General features: G+C 47.8%; 1 protein-coding gene across 3 annotated transcripts in view; it reads right to left on the minus strand.

Moving 5' to 3' along the window:
• Positions 1 to 310: 310 nt before the first annotated feature.
• The window catches only part of SIRAL2 (SIR2 antiphage like 2), a 26,656-nt gene continuing 8,466 nt past the window's right edge, over positions 311 to 18,500 (minus strand). Inside the window, exons 2-7 of one of the 3 annotated variants that reach the window (XM_027766757.1) lie at positions 17,024 to 17,245; positions 13,345 to 13,473; positions 11,729 to 12,014; positions 9,925 to 9,957; positions 8,607 to 8,690; positions 311 to 1,450 (exon numbers count right to left, since the gene is read on the minus strand). In XM_027766757.1, coding sequence (XP_027622558.1) covers positions 1,431 to 1,450; positions 8,607 to 8,690; positions 9,925 to 9,957; positions 11,729 to 12,014; positions 13,345 to 13,473; positions 17,024 to 17,245 — 774 coding nt within the window. In that variant the 3' untranslated portion in view covers positions 311 to 1,430. The remainder of the gene's footprint in view (positions 1,451 to 8,606; positions 8,691 to 9,924; positions 9,958 to 11,728; positions 12,015 to 13,344; positions 13,474 to 17,023; positions 17,246 to 18,500) is intronic. The other 2 variants (XM_014582576.2, XM_027766756.1) reach the window with 2 other exon arrangements.

The following is an 18,500-nucleotide window of genomic DNA, read 5'->3' on the forward strand; positions in this document are numbered from 1 at the left end:
GCCTCAGCTCCTTCAGCATGGCATTCCATACTTTTACTTACACAGGCTCTCATTTACTTGTTCAGTTTTATAGTCTATCCCACATCCTCATCGACACTTGTAATTCTGCTATACCCTGTGTCTAAACAGCTTTCAGATTCAGATATACATCCCTGATTTAGTTTGCTTTTCTGAAAAACACATTCAAGTAATATTTACGTGATTTTACAAGCCACTGATAGCTCCAGCTGTAACAGAAATGATCATTAATACATTAAAACAGCTGTCATCACTGAAGAAAAGCTGCACACACAAGGCAGAAATTAAAACTTTATTTATGACTTGAATGACATGAAAGATCTAATTCCATGCTTTAAAAAGAAAAAAAAAAAAAAAACATTCTCCCACTCCTAACCTTTTGTTTCTTGTCCTTAAATTTCTCTGCACCTATGGGAGCTGCCATCATTGGGGAGTGTCACAGGCTTGGCAAGCAAGAAATGGCATGTCAAAGATGGGCGGTCTCAAACTGAGACCACACAGGGATTGTTTCCAGAGTCTTCTTGCTGTACCACCACACAGGCCTCAGCCCCACATCCCACTTGGTGTCCACCTGGGTAAACCTGGGAAAGGCTCCAGTGCTGTAAGCCTTGCACATTCTGCTCACAGCACTTTGTAAAGCCCCTCAATGTGGGCCACGGGAAGAGATTCAAGAGGAAAAGGCTGGACCTCGTGCCCCAGAGACACAGATTCGGAAAGCTTGGAATTTATAATTTATGTAAAAGTTAAAAATTGGCCTTTGCTTTCACAATTATCAGTCACACAATGGACTTGCACAACACTCAGCTGTCTGAAAAGGCCATGGCCCCTCAGACTTCACACTTCAGCAACACCTAGACCTACCATCTCTGGAATAGGCATTACTATGACATAATTCCAAAGATGCCCTATTGATCTAGTCATTCTTTAAGGAAAAAAAAATTCACTGGCTGGTGCCTTGAGTATCCATTCTCTTGTCCTGGATAACTATGTGAAAGACACCTTTTCTTTGAATGCTTTCTACCGTAACAAATATTTCCACATAACAGAGATAAACTGTAAGCTCTCATTCTTGCTATTTGGCAACAACTGCTGCTTGGACAGTCTTTTCTCCTTTTATTAGGAAAAAATGCCTCCCTAATGCAAGAGACATGGCAAACAGGAGTTAGGAGTACCAGGTTCGTCACTTCCCACTGGTTCTAGGCTCTGAGGGAGCTTTCAGTCCTTGTAAAGTGTGCCTGACATGTGTACTCTCACCTAGCCCGGAGGGCCACACACCCCTATGGCTTTCAGGATGTGTGACAGTTCAGAATTGAGAGGTGTGGAGTTCTCCATACATTCCTCATCATTTGGGCGTGGCACTGTGGTACAGAAGGCTGGTTTTCAAGTTGCAGGTGTAATTGGTCTTAAAGATTTCAAGACCCTCCAGCATCATCTGTTTAAATAGAAGAAAGACATCAAAGGTTAAGGTTCAACTAAAAAAAGTATTAGGTCGCCAGGAAAGTCATGATGTATTTTTCTATGTTGTTCTATGCAAAATGTGTCATGACTTTTCTGATGACCCAGTATTTTTAACAGATACTTATTTCAGAAACTGCTTTACAATTTTTATGTGGCGACTTTGAGAACCCCTCCATAATAGTAATGGTGTCTAGAAATAGCTCTGGAGTTCTAAACACCACTGCAGGACTGATTAAGTATGACACAAGGTTTGCAGAGATCTATGGGAATCTCTGCCCTTTATCAACACGGAGGCTGTTTCCTGTCTTAGCGGGAAGAGAACAAGGCCATTTCAAAAAGCACACATTGGGCACACCTGGAAATGCAGAGAAGGAAGGAAGGCTGAGTATATGCCCTGGATATGAAAAAACAAGGGACAGGATTAGGACCACCGAAGACATTCTATCCAGACTTCACCCTCTTGCCCCCCAGTATCTAGCTAGTTAGGAGCCAGGTTAGAACACCCTATTTATTCTCTTTTTAAATTTTTTATTTTTAATTTTTAAAGTTCTTAGCTCTCTGCTGCTGTTTTGTCATTAATTCTTACCTTTCCCCCTTCCCCCATAGGACAAGCCAATCAGAAGCCATATGTATCTGAGTTCTGAGCGGCCGCATCCGTGCGGTGCACTTTTTCATTTTTTATTCAAAATTTTTTTATTATTATTGTTTGTCTTATTTTTTCCGTTTTGGGGATTTCCTTTTCCTTTTCCTGTTCTCACTTTTCTGCTCAGCTCCCACACAGTTATTTTCTAGACAGGTTTAAGTGCTCAAGAGCCAAATATCTGAATACTTTTAGGGTCAGATTAATCCTCAAAATCCATTGAATCAGCTACACAAAGAGAAAAAAAGTAATGTTTAGATATTGCAGATCACCTCCTTCTGCATTCCTCTGAATGCTCAGATTTAACTCCAAAAACTAGGGAAAAAATATATAATCCACCAGGTCATCAGAAACTACTGCAGAGGTACAAGAAATTTGAGAAACCAAGAAAATCTCTCTTCCCCAAGGGAAAAGATTAACTCCTCATCCTCCACAGACTATACAAGGGAACTCATGGAAATATCAGATAATGAATTTAGAATATTCATAGCGACAAAGCTAACAGATACGCAAAAGAAGAGAAAGAACTCCAGAAAATTCAGGAGAAACAAGACAATGAGTTCCAGGAGGTGAGGAAGTTCTTGCATGATCTGAAAGAGAAGATACATATCATCAAAAAGAATCAAATGATTAGAGATGAAGGCTGTAATACAGGAAGTCAAAATCTCCCTTGGAAATATCAAAAGCATGGGACCAGCAGCGCCTGGCATAATGGCTGTGTTGCTGGACTCCCTTGTAGTTGAATGCCATTTGAGTCCTGGACCTGGTGGCTTAAACTGGCACTGGGCACATGTGCACACAAGCCCAAGATCCCGAGAAGAGAATGGAAGATCTAGGGATTGTGGCATGGCCATCCCCCCTGGGGGGTGATTTCTCGCTTTCTGTCTCCCTGTCTCTCTGTCTTTCTGGCAAGCGCATCCACCCTATAGCAAAAACCTCTTGGGAAAAAAAAAAAATCAAAAGCAGGTTAGATCATGCAAAAGATTGAATCTCAGATGTAGAAGACAAAACCTATAACCAAGAAAATTTCACAAAAAAGACAGAAAATAACCCCAAAAAATTGAGAATAACATTTGAGTAATACTAGATACCATTAAACTCCCAGACATCCAGATTGTCAGTATCCCAGAAGGTGAAGAAATGAATAAGGGCACTGATAATCAATTCCATGAAATCCTAGAAGAAAACTTTCCAAACCTAGAGAGGTACTCAAATATCCAGAACCAAGAAATACAAAGGACCCGACATAGAATCAACTCAAGATCTTCCCCCAAGCACATCATAGCCAGCTTAACCAAAACCACAGAGACTAGATACTAAATTTTGCAAGAGAGAAACGTCAAGTTACTTTCAAAGATATCTCATCAGGCTAACGTCAGACCTCTCATCGGAAACAATACAAGTAAGGAAAGAATGGGAAAATATATTCAAAGTGTTAAGGAAAAAACAATTTCAACCAAGAATACTATACCCAGCAAGATTATCTTTCATGTGGGAAAACAAGACAAAAACATTCTCAGATAAACAAAACCTGAAATAATTTACCAATACCAGACCAGTTCTTCAAGAAGTACTGAAGGGAGTGCTGTACCAGGAAAACTAAAGTCAGACACATGGAAATAAGAGTACAAAAAACAACCAAGAGAATGGCTAGCCTAATGGTAGGGCCAAGTTTGGAATTGAAATGTTAACTTCCAGAGTTTAAAAGAAAGATCAGACCACAGTAACACTGCAAATTCAAAAGAGAGATTAATTACATGAGTCTGAACTAGTGAAATAGAATTTTTTTGATTTTAGACTAAAACATTACTGAGGTTTTTGTTTTTGTTTTGTTTTGTTTTGTTTTTTTGTAGGAGAGGTTTTTGCTATAGGGCGCGTGTGCTCACCAGAAAGACAAAGAGACAGAGAGACAGAAAATGAGAAATCACACCCCAGGGAGAATGGCCACACCGCAATCCCTTCTCCACCATCTCCTCTTGGGATCTTGGGCATACACGCACACACACCCAGTGTGAGTTTAAGCCACCAGGTCTGGGACTTGAACTGTGGTTGGCTACGTGGGAGTTCATCAACATAGCCATCACGCTAACTGCTGGTCCCAACATTACTGATTCTCTTTGATGCTTTGATTTCTATATTTAAAGATTTTTGTCTTCTCTTAACTGTTGACAGGTTCATCTACCTACTGAATCTAACCTTAATACTGGCTTTAAGTTTTACTGAACTGAATCTAACCTTATTACTGGCTTTAAGTTTTAAGCAAATTCTTAACATTTTTTAAATTTTGATATGTTAAAGCTAAAATTGTTTTTCTTGAAATAAAAAACTGCATTATAAAATACATATTAATACTTATTTAATGACTGCTGTAAGTTATATAGCCTCAATTAGGTGCTACTTTATAATATATTCACTTTACTCTTTACTCTTAAAGTGAAACATATATATATATATATATGCTATGCTTGCTATCAAAAGTTTTTTTTTAAAATAATTGTTTATTTAATTTTGTTTATTCATTCATTTTATTTTAATGTGACCAGAGAGAGACACAGACAGAGAGAGAGAAAGAGGGAAAGTGAGAAAGCAAACCACCAGGCCGAGGACTCGAACTGTGGTTGGCCATGTGGGAGTGTCCAGCGCCTTAACCAACACACCACCTGCTGGTCTCCGATATTAAAAGTTTTTAAATTAATTAAGAGCTTCAGTGAATCAATAAAATGTGGGGAAAAAAAAGGCATGGAAAAACAAACAACAAGGGACAGAAAAGAAATAAATGGAAAAGAACTCCTGCTCCAGGGAAATGATTCAAAGAACCTTTGTAGCTTTTTTTTGTTATTGTTTTTATTTATTTTTTATTTAGCTAAAATCACAATCCAAATATTTGTTGAAAGAGCATAAAAAATCTTATCGAAAACTGTTACCAACAATGAATTCTTCCTCTAAAGCTATGTGTGCCCCTCCCCAAGTGCACTGATGCTGTACAAATCTAAACAAGAGGATGCAGCGTCCGTGGCAGCTGCCCTCAGCTATTCTCCCGGAATGCTCACTGACTCACTGTCACGTTCACCCACCGTTGACAGACAGGACACTACAGCCTCTTGCCTCCTTGCCACTAGTCCCAACCTAAGCAACATCGGGAACCATTTCTTAAAACTGTCAGATTTTATTAGAATAGAGATTACTTGCATTTATTATGAAGCTTTGTACCTACAACAGATTTCTTCAACATGTTACCACAATGTGGAAGAAAAAGGTAGTATCACAGAGTTGTTGAGCATACCCACTGAAGGATGCATGTAAAAGCTAAATAAACAGGTGATGATATGTCAAATGCTTCACAGCTCACACATTCTTGGTGGATTTTAACAGGTGTTTGACTAAGGTTTTCTTACATAAAGTAATAGGAATTAAACTGCTGCTATCTGAACATACTCTATCCCAATGTTTGCAGGGATGCAGTAGGAGGTGACCAGGGAGGCCTCTAGTGTTTCCAGAAATTTTAAAATATATGACAGTCATAAAACAACAGGGGCCGGCTGGTAGTGTAGTAGTTAAGGCACTGGACTCCTACATGATTGACTAGTAGCTTAAAAATCATGCTAAGCATGCATGCATGTGTGCCCAAAATCCGAAGAGGAGAATGAAGAAGGGACTGTGGCATGCCCACCCCCACCGCCGAAATGATTTATCACTTTCCCTCTCACTGCTTCTCTGTCTTTCTCTAGTGAGCACACACACACCCTATGGAAAAACCTTAAAAAAAAAAAAAAGCTGTGGGCCAGCAGGTGGCATGGGGGGTTTGGGAGCTGGAACCCACCTTCACTGCTTCGCAGACCACGTGTAGAGTCCTGGACTTGGGGACTTCAAAAAAAAAAAAAAAAAAAAAAACACCAGGCGTGTGTTCACAGGTGCCCAAATTCCCAAAAGGAGAATGAGGGAGAAGAGACTACAGCACTCATCCCCCATGGGGGCTGATTTCTCACTTTCCCTCTCTTTCTCTGTTTCTAGCAAGCACGCACACCACATAGCAAACTATAAAAAGAAACAGAAAACAATGGGTGCCATGAGAAAGGATAAATCAGCAAATAAGAGCTCTCAGAGTTAAAATCACAGTCAAAATAAAAATGTAACCCAAGAGCTAGAACATAATTTAGAGAATCCCTCAGAAGAAAGCTGTTTAAAAAGGAGACAGAAAATGCAAGTTGAGTCAGAAAACTTCAAGACAGTAGAAATCAATCCAGGAGATCTCAACTAATATAAATTCTAGGAAGAGAGAACAGAGAACATGGAAAGAATAATCAAGGAAACTGAAGATTATTCCACAGCTGAAGAAACACAATGAGAAGGAAAAATAAATAAATAAAAACCGAGCAAGAAGACTTCCACCTATACACACCCTTATAAAATTTTTAAACACCACAGGAAAAGAAAATCGAAAATTTCCAGAAAGGAAAACAGTGTGTCACCTACAAATGAGCGGGCACTAAGTGTACAGGCACTCTTCATGGGAACCTGGAACTTAGGACAGTGCCATTCCCTGGGGGAAGTAATTAGCCGAGAGTCCTTCCCTCAAATGATCAACGGCACGAGGACCAGATCAAGACACCTGCAGACATAGCCACCTCTTCAGAGAGCTGACCCTCCACATCAGGGTTTGCAGAAGCTAGGTCCCCAAGGGGGTACTAGAGGGACAGAGGACCAGAACCAGGAGGACACAGGCACTGATGGAAGGGAAAAGTTCAGAGTGGCAAGTGCAAATGTGGTCGTCCCGAAGATGAAGGTTAGACAGTGTCTTGGGAAATAAGGGGTGGCAAGATGGAGAGAATGAAGAAATACAAGAATATTATAAATACGTTATATTTTAGACAAGAGGAAAACAGGAATCTAAAAACATAAAATAATAAACAATAGGCATGTCTCAATAAACAATTACAAAATGAGAGAATGCAATGTGAGGGGGAAAATCACGTTTGATTTGTCCCTAAGAACACATTCTACACCTGGCACCGGAGCCACTGCACTGGGTCCAGTAATTTCACACACAAGTTGGCTGGCCAGGGCGGACACTGTCTTGAGAAAGTAAACCCTTTTGTTTTCTTCCTTTTTTTGAAGAATTATTTAATTTTATTGTTATTATTTAATTTTGCTATAGGGCACATGTGCTTACCAGAGAGAGAAAGTGAGTGAGAAAGAGAGACAGAATGAGAAGCAAGCAGTCACTTCTGGGACTGGAAATGCAGTTAGCCACATGGTAGTCCGGCACCTTAACTGCAATGCCACCTGCTGGCCCAGTGCTTTCATTTTGAATTGTTACAATCAACCTGCAGACTGGACTAGACTGGTGGTCTTATTTCCTTTCCCCTGTTAACTACAGTGAGCAATGCTCATGGGATAGATGTCGGGAAGAGGCAAGCTGTCACAGCCCATGCTCACATCAGGAAGTCAGGTTTAAGTGCATTATTGAAAGTAAAGAAGAGGTGATAGACTATCAAAACCCAGGAGGAGGAGAGGAGAGGGAGGGGTTGAAGGTGAGCTAGATCACCTTTTCTGGAATAATAGGGACAGACTATTAAAAGGTTCAAGGGACCAGCAGTTGGCATAGTGGCTATGTTACTGGACTCCCATGTAGCCGACCGCGGTTTGAGTCCTGGACCAGGTGACTTAAACTCACACTGGGCACATGAGCATGCATGACCAGGATCCGGAGAGGAGAATGAAGGAGAATGGATTGCAGTGTGGCCATCTCCCCTGCGGGATATTTCGCTTTCTATCTCTCTGTCTCTTTCTGTCTTTCTGGTGAACGCATGTGCCCTATAGCAAAAACCTCTCCAAAATAAAATAAAAGGTTCAAAGAAATGTTTAAAGTAATCTGACAGAGGTAAGGAAAACAAATGATTCAAAGAGGTTTTCTCTAGAGACTACGATGACATAAATCAGGAGAGTGGTCACCCTGGGTGGGGAATGCCTGGAAAATGGCCAGGGGGCTCCTTTGGCAAGGTGTGACTAAGTGGGCGTGCGCACTCTGTGAGAATTCACTGAGCTAACTACAATGTCTACATCTTAGTGCACATTTTCCCAATGATGCTCACTTAAATCAACAAAGTTCTGGGCCAGGTGGTGGCATGGTGGTAATGCAGTTGGACCCAGTTAGGGAGCATCCTTGGTTCGAGACCTGGGCCTCCCTGAGCATCCTCAGTACTTGTAATCCCGCCCAGCTGTGATAAGTCAGGGCGCAACACGAGGACCCTGGTGGGGGCACCTCTCAGTTTCTGTCTCTCCCCCTTGTGGAAGAAACTAAATTTATGTATTTATTTAGAAGGAGGCACATGGAACAGAGTTAGGGTGAGGCGCGTATCCCATCTAAACTGCTCTGGGCTCTGACCCAACACATTATTCGACTCATTCCTCCCACCAAGGGGCACTGCACCTAAGGACACCCGTGCCAGGCCCCACCTAGGGCTCCCACAAGACCAAAGAGCACAATTACCAGTATCTGATTGTCTGAGCTTTTTGGAAACTTCAATTCCGTTTTCTTCTAACTTCCTTTTTGCACAGTCCTGACACGCATTACCTGAAAGAAGAAAACTGATTAAAAAGCTTATCTTTTCTAGAGTCCGCCCTCCAAGACCAGTTCATAAATCTGATCTCACTAAAGCCCTGGCCGAATAAGCCCTGCCACACCTTCCTACATGGCTGTGCCGGGTCCCGCGGGTAGGGAAGACGGGCCACACAGCAGGCTCTACTCCACTGCCCAGAGTCCTGAGAACCTCAGACCAGGACGTGCAGACACGTGGTGCTTGAGGTACCCACAGGAGGATGCTGATAGCTACTGAGTATTTTTTTTTTTTTTTGGGGAGAGGTTTTTGCAACCGGGCGCTTGAGCTTGCCAGGCAGGCAGAGAGAGACAGAGAGACAGAAAGCGAGAAATCACCCCCCCAGGGGGGATGGCCACGCCGCAATCCCTTCTCCTCCATTCTCTTCTCGGGATCTTGGGCACGCACGCACACGTGCCCGGCGTGAGTTTTAAGCCACCAGGTCAACTACATGGGAGTCCAGCGACATAGCCGTTACACTAACTGCTGGTCCCGCTACTGAGTGTTTTTTGTTCATTTTGTTTTTTTAATTTGTCTGCAGGCACATGCACTCACCAAAGAGACAGTGAAAAGAAGAAAGTACCCCGCCCCCAGGGAATGTGTTCATACTGAAATCTCTTCTTCTCCGTTTCTCTATCCTGTCAGGATTTGGGGCATACGCACACTCATGCCCAGTGTGTTTTTCAGGCTGCTGGGTCCAGGTCTCCAACCATGCAGTCAGCATGTGGGAGCTAGCTGTCCTAACCACTAGGCTATCGGCTGGCCCATGAGTCTTGCTAGTTTATAAACAGGCAGAGCTGAGCCCGGCAAGAAAAGCAATTTTGATTTCAAACAAGAATGAAACAGAAAGTCTGTGTGAAACCTTACATGTGCAACTGAATTTCTCAACAAGTCCCTCTTGGTCACTACATCCTGCACTGAGGGCATGGTACAGAGCCTGTTCCAGTCCCTCCTAACTGAAGCCCAGGACAGAGACTCCTGAAGGGCCAGCGGCCAGCCTGTGGTGAAGCTGCTGTCTCCGTCCAAGGGTGGACCTTCAGCCCTGGGCTGTGCAGGGCCTGGTCTGCCGGCACTGCAGTTTGTCATCTCTGATGGGCCACTTCTGGCTAACTATGGGACGTAAAAATCTATTTCATACTCTCACAAATCGCAGCCGAAAGAACGGAACATGGAGGCAAAAAACAAGCTGGTGGAAGTAAAAACCGGCTTTACCCAGTAACGTAGTGCTGTCCACTCGATCAGCATCTGCAGAAGGGAAAAACAAGTCAGCCGGACCGAGACTTCCAGTGCTGCTGCCACCGCGGCACCTGCTCTGCACCCACTAGCTGTGGAGTGGGGGCTGCCACTGCCCTCTCCTCTCCATCTCCCGTGGGACACGAGTGTTCACTGAGGGCTGCATGAAGCACCAGAAGTCAGCCGGCACACAGTGGCATGGTGCTGCCATCACTGCTATTCCTGTCACTGCCACTGAGCCTCCTCCCACTGAGTGTGCTACTCTAGGAAGGTGAGCAGGGGCGTTCAGGACACCGTCACAGATCAGAACTGGAGGGTCCTGTCTGTCTTCCAGCAGCTGGCTGCCAGAGAGGTGGCAGGGACAGGAATCCACTTGGCCACCTGCTCCAGGAGCTTGAGCTCACTTGGGTTTATGTTGGGTCCTGCCCTGCAGGAGTCGTGGATGTGGGGCAGAAGGGCAAGGTGCAGAGATAGACAGGGATAGCCCACCGCCCAGGCGAGCCTGGTCACACACTAGGACTAGGCCACACTAAACGCCGAGTTCTGCTCTGCGGCCGGCCAGAACCCCAGCCCCAGCTTCGGCAAGTCTGGCATGAGCTGGGCAGACCGTTCGCCTCTCTGAGCTCGTCTCAGCACCTACTTAGTGGCAGCAGGTGCCATTAAAACAGCCGAACGGGGCCAAGACCACAATCCACACAGCATGTGCCATGCAGAGGGTCACCAAGCACAAGTCACTTCCCCGGCCTTCAGTAAGAGGGACTGCCAGCCTGGTCATGCTGTTAGTTATTGGAAATGCAACTGAAATCAGCCCATTTTGACAGTTATTACCAATTCTTTTTTCTCTTTTGTTTTCTTTTAATTTTTAAGCCAAAGGACCTGTGCAATTTCCAGAAAGACGGAGCGGGAGGAAACACGACCTGGTCAGGTTATCAGCCCTTCCCCTGCGTTTTTCTCTCTGGGATGTGGGGCACACACGTACACTCCTGATGTGGTTTTCAGCTCCTGGGACCAGGATTCAAACTGTGTGGTCAGGCATGTGGGATCTGGTTCCCTTAACTATAGGCTACGAGGCAGCCCTAAGTATTAACAATTCTGAACAGAAAGTGCTAGCGCTAACAACAGCATGGTGGCTGGACTGTCTGCGCCTTCGCTCGTCTTCATGTTCCTGGCTGCTCACAGTCGTCGGTGCTGACCTGGTGGCACTGTGTGAGTGACAGTGCCTGGGTTTCCTGACAACTACACGGTGGTCAAGAGGGACCCCAAGCTTGAAGGCATCAATGTTTATGGTACCGAACTCAAAGCCACTAACCACGCACGTTGTGGTGATCAGGCCTAAGAACTCAGTCACCCTGGTCATTCCTGGCAGATCAACACGGCCCCAACAAGAGCCAAGGACTAGCACTTCGCAGGCATGTGCTCAGAACAGAGAAAGATGCTATTTGGGATAAAGGGGTGGGACACCTGCACCCGAACGGTTCTGAGTATCATAACTGAGCGCACGGGCATGGCAGCTTCCTGTCTCGGTTACATCATCTGAAACACGAGCAATATGTCCAACCAGAAATCTGCACTGCAACACTAACAGTCACCTCACAGATCTGTCTACACTGTCACTGCCACACCCTTTCCGGAGCCCCTCTGATTTACCCAGAGAGTTTTTTGAAGACACCTGGAAGATTGGTGAATTGTGAATTATACCTCAAACTAAGTAAGTAAATATGTAAGGACACCTGGGAGGACCCTGTGAGTTTTGTGCTTAGAAATGGAGGACACAGCCACGTACCTGGGCTATGCTGCTTGCAGATCTGCATGGCGAGGTCCTGCACGTAGCCAGGGAAGTGGTCGAAACAGTCCCCGTAGGACACCACCTTGATCCCGTGCAGAAGCATATCAGCTTGGTGCTTGAAGAAATGGTCTTCATTCTCCTTGAGCACCACCATGTAGTGCTCCAAGGCCACCTTGTTGGGCACTGAGTACAGGAACAGAGCTTGGAAAATCTGGTCACGCAGGGTCTCCCCACAGCCCATGAACAGGAAGGACTTGGTGCGGTACAAGTTCTGGAGGACTTCCTGTGGAGAGCCAATGAGGAGACTGGGTGGTGCTCAGCTGAAAGAGCCAGAACGGGGGACTAGCCACAAAGACGCGTACGACACACACACTTGCTCTCAACCACTGCTCCCCACGGGCCAGGCTGAAAACAGTGCTGGGGCAGCAGCGCACACCCAACGTGGCATCCCATGAGCCCAGAGCGGGACCCACAGCAGCAAAGGCCTGAGTAGGTGAGAGCCCAGCATTCAGCGAGGACTGGATGCCTCTTCCTCACCAAGCAGGGGACTGGCCTGTGCCATGTCATGGCCTTAGTTAGAGTAAGGACAGTCTACACCCCACTGGCCTTACCAGCACACTCACCCAACTCAAATCACGTGTAGTTATATAGAATTTTAAGTTACAAAAACTTCAAAAAGGAAGTTAAATATTTTCTCAGCTCAAACTCGTACACATGCAACCCCCTGAAATTAATGCTGCTCAGTGGGCCAGACATGAGGCTGTTCCCTGCCAGAACAGGCTTTTGGGAACGAGGACAGGAGAGCTTAGAGGAGCCAGTGACAGTGACCAAGGGCTGGGCCCAGGAGAAGCAGTCTGTAGGTGACGAAGGCAGATGTGGAGATGTCCTAGAGACAGCACGGCATCAGCACAGGCACTTCTCAGAAATAACTCACAGCGTCAATCACACGCTGACCGGCACCACCCAATGACCCTACCCCTGACGCTGTCCCAGCGTGACGCAGACCCAGAGGCTAGCCTGGGAGCCAAGTGCCTGACCCTGAGCTCACAGGGTAATCCGTGGAGCTCCTGGCAGACTGAGTGCTATGACAGCAGAACGTGGAAAGGGTGGAAACACAGCCTTCCATACTTCATTCAGTCTCGGACACCAAGAAAGCCTCACTGAAAATGAAGTTTCAAAACTAGGTTTTGAAAGCTGGAGAGAGGATAAGTGGAGGAAGAGAGGGAAGGTGCTGACAAGATGCCGGAACGGACACTGATGAGGGGAGGACAACAGCTCAGGGCCCTGTAGGCCTTGCCGTGTCCCCAGTGAGAAGGAGTCACTGCGTAGCCAGGGGAAGCACAGAGGGGGTAAGAGCACATCTGTGCTTTCAAAGGAATCAGCATCAGCAGTCCTGCCTGGAGCAAGTGCTCGCCCCCATCTAGTCAACCTGCAGGCCCTGCACTAGGCCCCGAAGATCCAGCCAAGAGCACGAGACAAGGCCCATCCCTGCAGCAGCATGGGGGAACCAAAGGGGGAATGCCCAGAACCACCTGAACAGCAGCCAGCTGACTAGGGGACACCAAGGATCCCATGGTGCAACCAAGGCCTGAAGACGAGGAGCCGGGCCATACCATCACTTCTGGGTCCTGAGTGACATCCTTGTACCCCGACGGGTCCAGCACCATCCCGCAGGGGTCCGTGTACAAGCCATGGATGTGGAGAACTCCGTACCTGATGTGCCCTCTTGCCCACTGGAGGACCTACCAAGAATCAAGTGGGGATGAAGGGGAACCAGGTTACACAGATGTACAATGAAAGGAGCTCGACACGAGTACTGGCTTCACGGACCTACCTAGAAAGAGTAAAATAAAGTTTTAACTTACAATTATACCTTTAAGACATAAGAGAAACTGAGCTGTTAATATGAGGTGTTCCTGTTGGATCAAAAATCACTCCCTTAAAGACAGGCACATGGACAACATCTAACGTGTGAGCTGAAGCAGACAGCACCCAGCTCCGACTTCGCAGTTACAGGTCTATGGCTATGCTTTCAGACGCTGTGCCTTGTTTTTTGTTTTTAAGAATTATTTTATTTAACTTGCCACCAGGTCCGGGACTTGAACCGAATTCGGCCATGTGGAAGTCCAGCATGGTTACATCATGCCACCTGCCAGCCCCTGAAGATGCTGTGTCTTTATCACTGCTCTCTGCATATTATTATTTTATTTTATTTTGGAGAGATTTTCACTGTAGGGCGCGTGCGCTCGCCAGACAGACAGAGAGAGACTTAGAGACAGAAAGCAAGAAGTCACCCCCCAGGGGGGATGGTCACGCCGCAATCCCTTCTCCTCCATTCTCCTCTCAGGATCTTGGGCACACACGCACACGCGCCTGGTGTGAGTTCCAAGCCACCGGGGTCCGGGACACGAACCGCGGTCGACTAGGTGGGAGTCCAGCGACATAGCCATTACGCTAACTGCTGGTTCCCTCTGCATAGTATTTTTATACCCACAAAAATAGGCACAGTCATCTCCCCGACCTGAGGTTTTTCCTTCTAGTTTTAGTAATCTCCAGTCAGTTGGGGTCTGCAGACAAGTGGGTAGTCAGGTGTCTGGAGAGAGGGCAGGAGCCACGCACTCGCTTAACCATTAGCACAGCCCACTACTGGCACGCAGCGGCTGACTTCGTTACTCACTCTCCTGGCTGACCTCTCACTGCACCTCACTCTCAGTGACCCTTTAGCGGGGAAGCGCAAACACAAACAACCACAGCATATAGGGGCTCAGTGCTGTCTGTGGCTTCAGGCATCTACTGGGGTCCTGGAGCAGACCCCCCACAGATGAGGAACGACTGTCCATGGAAAATTATGCTCATAGAATGGCCAGCCGCAATCGCTGTAGATCAAGGACAAAGGACTTGTGACATGGGCACTTGCCACATGGCTCCCCTCTCCCTCTGTGCGGGGCTGTGGTGTCCGCAACAGAAACAGATGCATCCCGTGGGCAGAAAGCCAGCTGGGCTCGGGGACACGCAAGTGCAGCTCATTGCCAGAGACACTGTCACAGAGGCCAGCCTTGGCGATGGGGCCCGGCAGCCCAGATGCACAGGGCAGGTGTCCATCCCACATCATGGATGGCCACCAGAGGCTGCTCTGCACGGGGACCGTGACCTGTATGCACCACCCTGCAGGGGACTGCACCTGTGGCCAGACCTGCAAGGGAGGCTGCAAGAAAGGGCAGCGTGTGGAATAGGGTCGAGCGCTCCTCACGGACACCAACGTCTTGATGAGACACCTCTACAGCTTTAGCTTCCTGGGGCCTGAGGACACAGCCAACACCCCCTTCTTTGGGAGGCCCAGGGGTCAGCTATCAATAAGGGCGCACAGAGGACATGAACATGTCATTAAAAACAAAAAAAGGTCAATAAAATGAAACTACGTTACACTTTAGCAATAAAAGAAATTTTAAAAATTTTAATTTTCAACCTATCAAATGGGTGAAATGTGTTTTATTTAAAATTTTGGCTACAGGGTGTGTGCACTTGCCCGAGATAGGAAGGGGAGGGGGAGGAGAAAGAGAGAAAGAAAGAAAGAAAACACCTTCCGTGGGGAATGATCACACCGCAATCCCATCTCCACTTCTTCAGGATTGGGCATGCATGCAAACAGACCTAGCATGTTTCTTGAGCCACCAAGTCCAGGACACAAACTGTGCAGTCGACCATGGACTGAACCTTGTTTTTTCAATAACAGCACGCGTCGACAAGATGTGGGGAGTGGATACTCTAGTGTATAGCAGTACAACTGCTAATCTTTCTGGAAACTCTGGTAATGTACACCATCAATCTTTACGCTTACGCTTTGACTCCGAAACCCTTCTACACAAAAGTATACAATCTTCATTGTAGCATCATTTATCATTGCAAAATACACCAACAAGGCCCAGCTGTGGTAGTGAGCACTGACTGAGGTCACACGGGAGGCCCCCATTCCCCTCCCAGCCCACCCTCAAAGCCGGCAGCGGACGGTGTATGGGGACAGTGCCAATCGCTCAGGAGGCAGAGCCAGGAGATGGTGATGAAGCAAGACTCTGTGAGAAACCAACACCAGTGGGCGGGAGGGGCATGGGGTTGACAATTACAATGCAGTCTTACAATCCTGCCACTGAAAATCACGCTTTCAAAAATGGCTTTGGCCCAGCCTCGGTGATGCAGGCGGCAGTACACCTAACTGTACTGGAAGCCACACAGCTGACCATGGGTTTGCATCCTGGATTGGCTTGAAGACAGGCCAGGCACGTGCTTCTGAGATCCTCACAAGCTGGAGGACTGGGAAGGCGGACTGCTGCATGTAAGACCCTGTCAAGGCCTTTCCACCCACCTCCCCATCTCCCATGTGTCCTCACACATCCTCTCCCATAACACAATACGTAAACTTCAAAAAGAAGAAAAACAAAAGCAGGGTCAGCTGGTGGCGTGGTGGTTGGGGCGGCTGGATCCCATACGGTCAGCTATGCAGTTTGAGTCCCAGACCTGGTGGCTTAGGAAACACATGTACCCAGAATCCCAAGAGGAGAATGGAAGAGAAGGGATTGCTGTGTGGCCATCTCCTGGTGAGTGCTTTCTTTCTCTAACAGGTGCATGTGCCCTATAGCAAATTTTTTTTAACAAGAAAACGAGGGAAAAGTCAAAATTAAAAACTGTGTAGCTTCCAGGGACCAGCAGTTGGTGTAATGGCTATGTCACTGGACTCCCATGTAGTTGACTACAGCTTGAGTCCCGGACCCAGTGGCTTAAACTCATGCTGGGTTGCATGTGCATGCATGCCTAAAATCCCGAGAGGAGAATGGAGAAGGGATTGCAGCGTGGCCATCTGTCTCCTTGTCTCTTTCTGGCAAGTGCATGCACCCTATAACAAAAACCTCTATTAAAAAAAAAAAACAAAACTGTAGCTTGCAATGTATTAAGGAAAAGTTCACAGCATCAGGATGGGGGTATTCCGGCTTTCTGTATATCCCTATAGTAATGATGCTAAATAAAAAGAGGGGAGCAGTCTGTGGCCACAGGACAGAGCTGGGGATGAGGGCGGCAGTGAGAGTAGTCTCGAGGGGCATGCGCAGGGCACTGCCCAAGGGAAAAGGCAGCCTCTGCCCAAAGACCCATCTCGCATCTCACACTTGGGGGTGAGAAGTAGCGCAGTGTCCAGAGCTGCCTATCGGCAGACTCTTCTTACCACCAACTGGCCGCCATGGACATGCAGGCTGTGTCCACGCCCCAGCAGGGCACACACCTTGTCCGCCTGCCCACCCATACCTTTGTCTTGTCCTTCAGGTCCAGGGACTCCATGGGCTTGTTCTGCTGCTGGCCGAAGAGCTCCAGCAGGTTGTCGTAGTTGGTGGTCAGGACCATGGTGCCCCGCTCCATCAGGCTGAGGATGGACTGCAGCACCAGCGGGTTCTGGATGTGCTGCTCCAGGTTGTCAAAAACCTCCATCAGGCAGTCTTGGAAGAAGTTGGGCTTGGTGTCGCCTGTGCGCTATGAAGAGAGGAGCGCGAGGTAAAGCCACGGCGCACCTGGGGAATTCCCTAGCTGTGACACAGCAGGTGACAGTGACGACCTATCCTCCCAGAGTTTATAAAAACTCTAGCGGGAGCCTGGCACTGTACAAATGTATTGTTCCTTGACAGTGACGGAGCCACGGGAAGTAGGCGGGGCCCAGCCCAGGCACCAGGACAGGCCTCTCTAAGGCAACACTGAAGTGACGGCTCCTGGAGAGAGTGCTGCTCTGGGGCAAGGCAAATGCGAGCACTGAGGTGACAGACAGCATAACTGGGTCCCCAGATCCGCAAGGGCCCATGTGAAGGACCGCAGGTGGGGAGAGTCAGAGGCAGGTCAGGGAGGCGACCCACAGGGGCCCACATGGCCTCAAACTGTGGCACAGACTCACAGTCCCTTCGAGAGCTGCACAGGCTTTCTCTCAGGGCTGGATGAGACAGTGTGCCCAGCTGCATGCTGAGCTAGGTGACAGGTGGCTTTCACTGCTGAAAGTCGGCGGGCCCAGCACTGAGCTCTAGCCTCGAAATGGAGCCCTGTGGTTGCTGATGGCCTCCACGGGAGCTGCCTCTGCAGTGCCAGGGCAGGAACCTGGCTGGGATGGGCGCGGACAGTGGACAGGAGCCAGGAGGCGGCCAATGCAGCAGCTTCTCAGAGCGCTTTGGTGACGGGGTTGGGGGGCTGGAGGGTCAGGGCTGCAGACACTCACAGAAGCTAGGCTTCCCTCGTGGCCTGCATTGCTAACCTTGCACCAGAACCCTGTCCTTAGCATCACTGATGTGCCCAGCTTCAGACAAAGGGCCCGAGACTCCAGGCTGCCCTCGCCAGGGCTGTGGGCACGCCCTCCCAACAGCTCTCACCCCTCTTGCTTCCCAAACACCATGTCTAGAGAATGGCGCCAACAAATGCCCACCCGCTGCTGTCCTCTCTGGCAGTGCTCACCTCCCTCCTCGGCTAGAACCCCACCCTGGCGTCCCAGGCCCTCCCACGTGAAGGCTTCCCCCTCACGCTCCTTCAACCAGTGAGGAGGGCCTGGCTCCCTGTTGCTGTGATTAGTGGGGAACTCCACGTCCACTTAGGTCCCCCTTTCTGGATCCTGGGCCCTGCGTCCCTCCCATCACTGTCCTTCAGTGACCCTGCCCCACCTTGGCCACCCACAGGCACCCTCGCACCCAGCCCTCATCACTGCCAAGAGCTGGAATCTCAACCCAGGCTGGGCCCAGGCTCCCTGTCCAGC

The sequence above is a fragment of the Tupaia chinensis genome, unplaced genomic scaffold (assembly GCF_000334495.1).
Source record: "Tupaia chinensis unplaced genomic scaffold, TupChi_1.0 Scaffold143651_1, whole genome shotgun sequence".
In the NCBI taxonomy this organism is placed as follows: domain Eukaryota; kingdom Metazoa; phylum Chordata; class Mammalia; order Scandentia; family Tupaiidae; genus Tupaia; species Tupaia belangeri.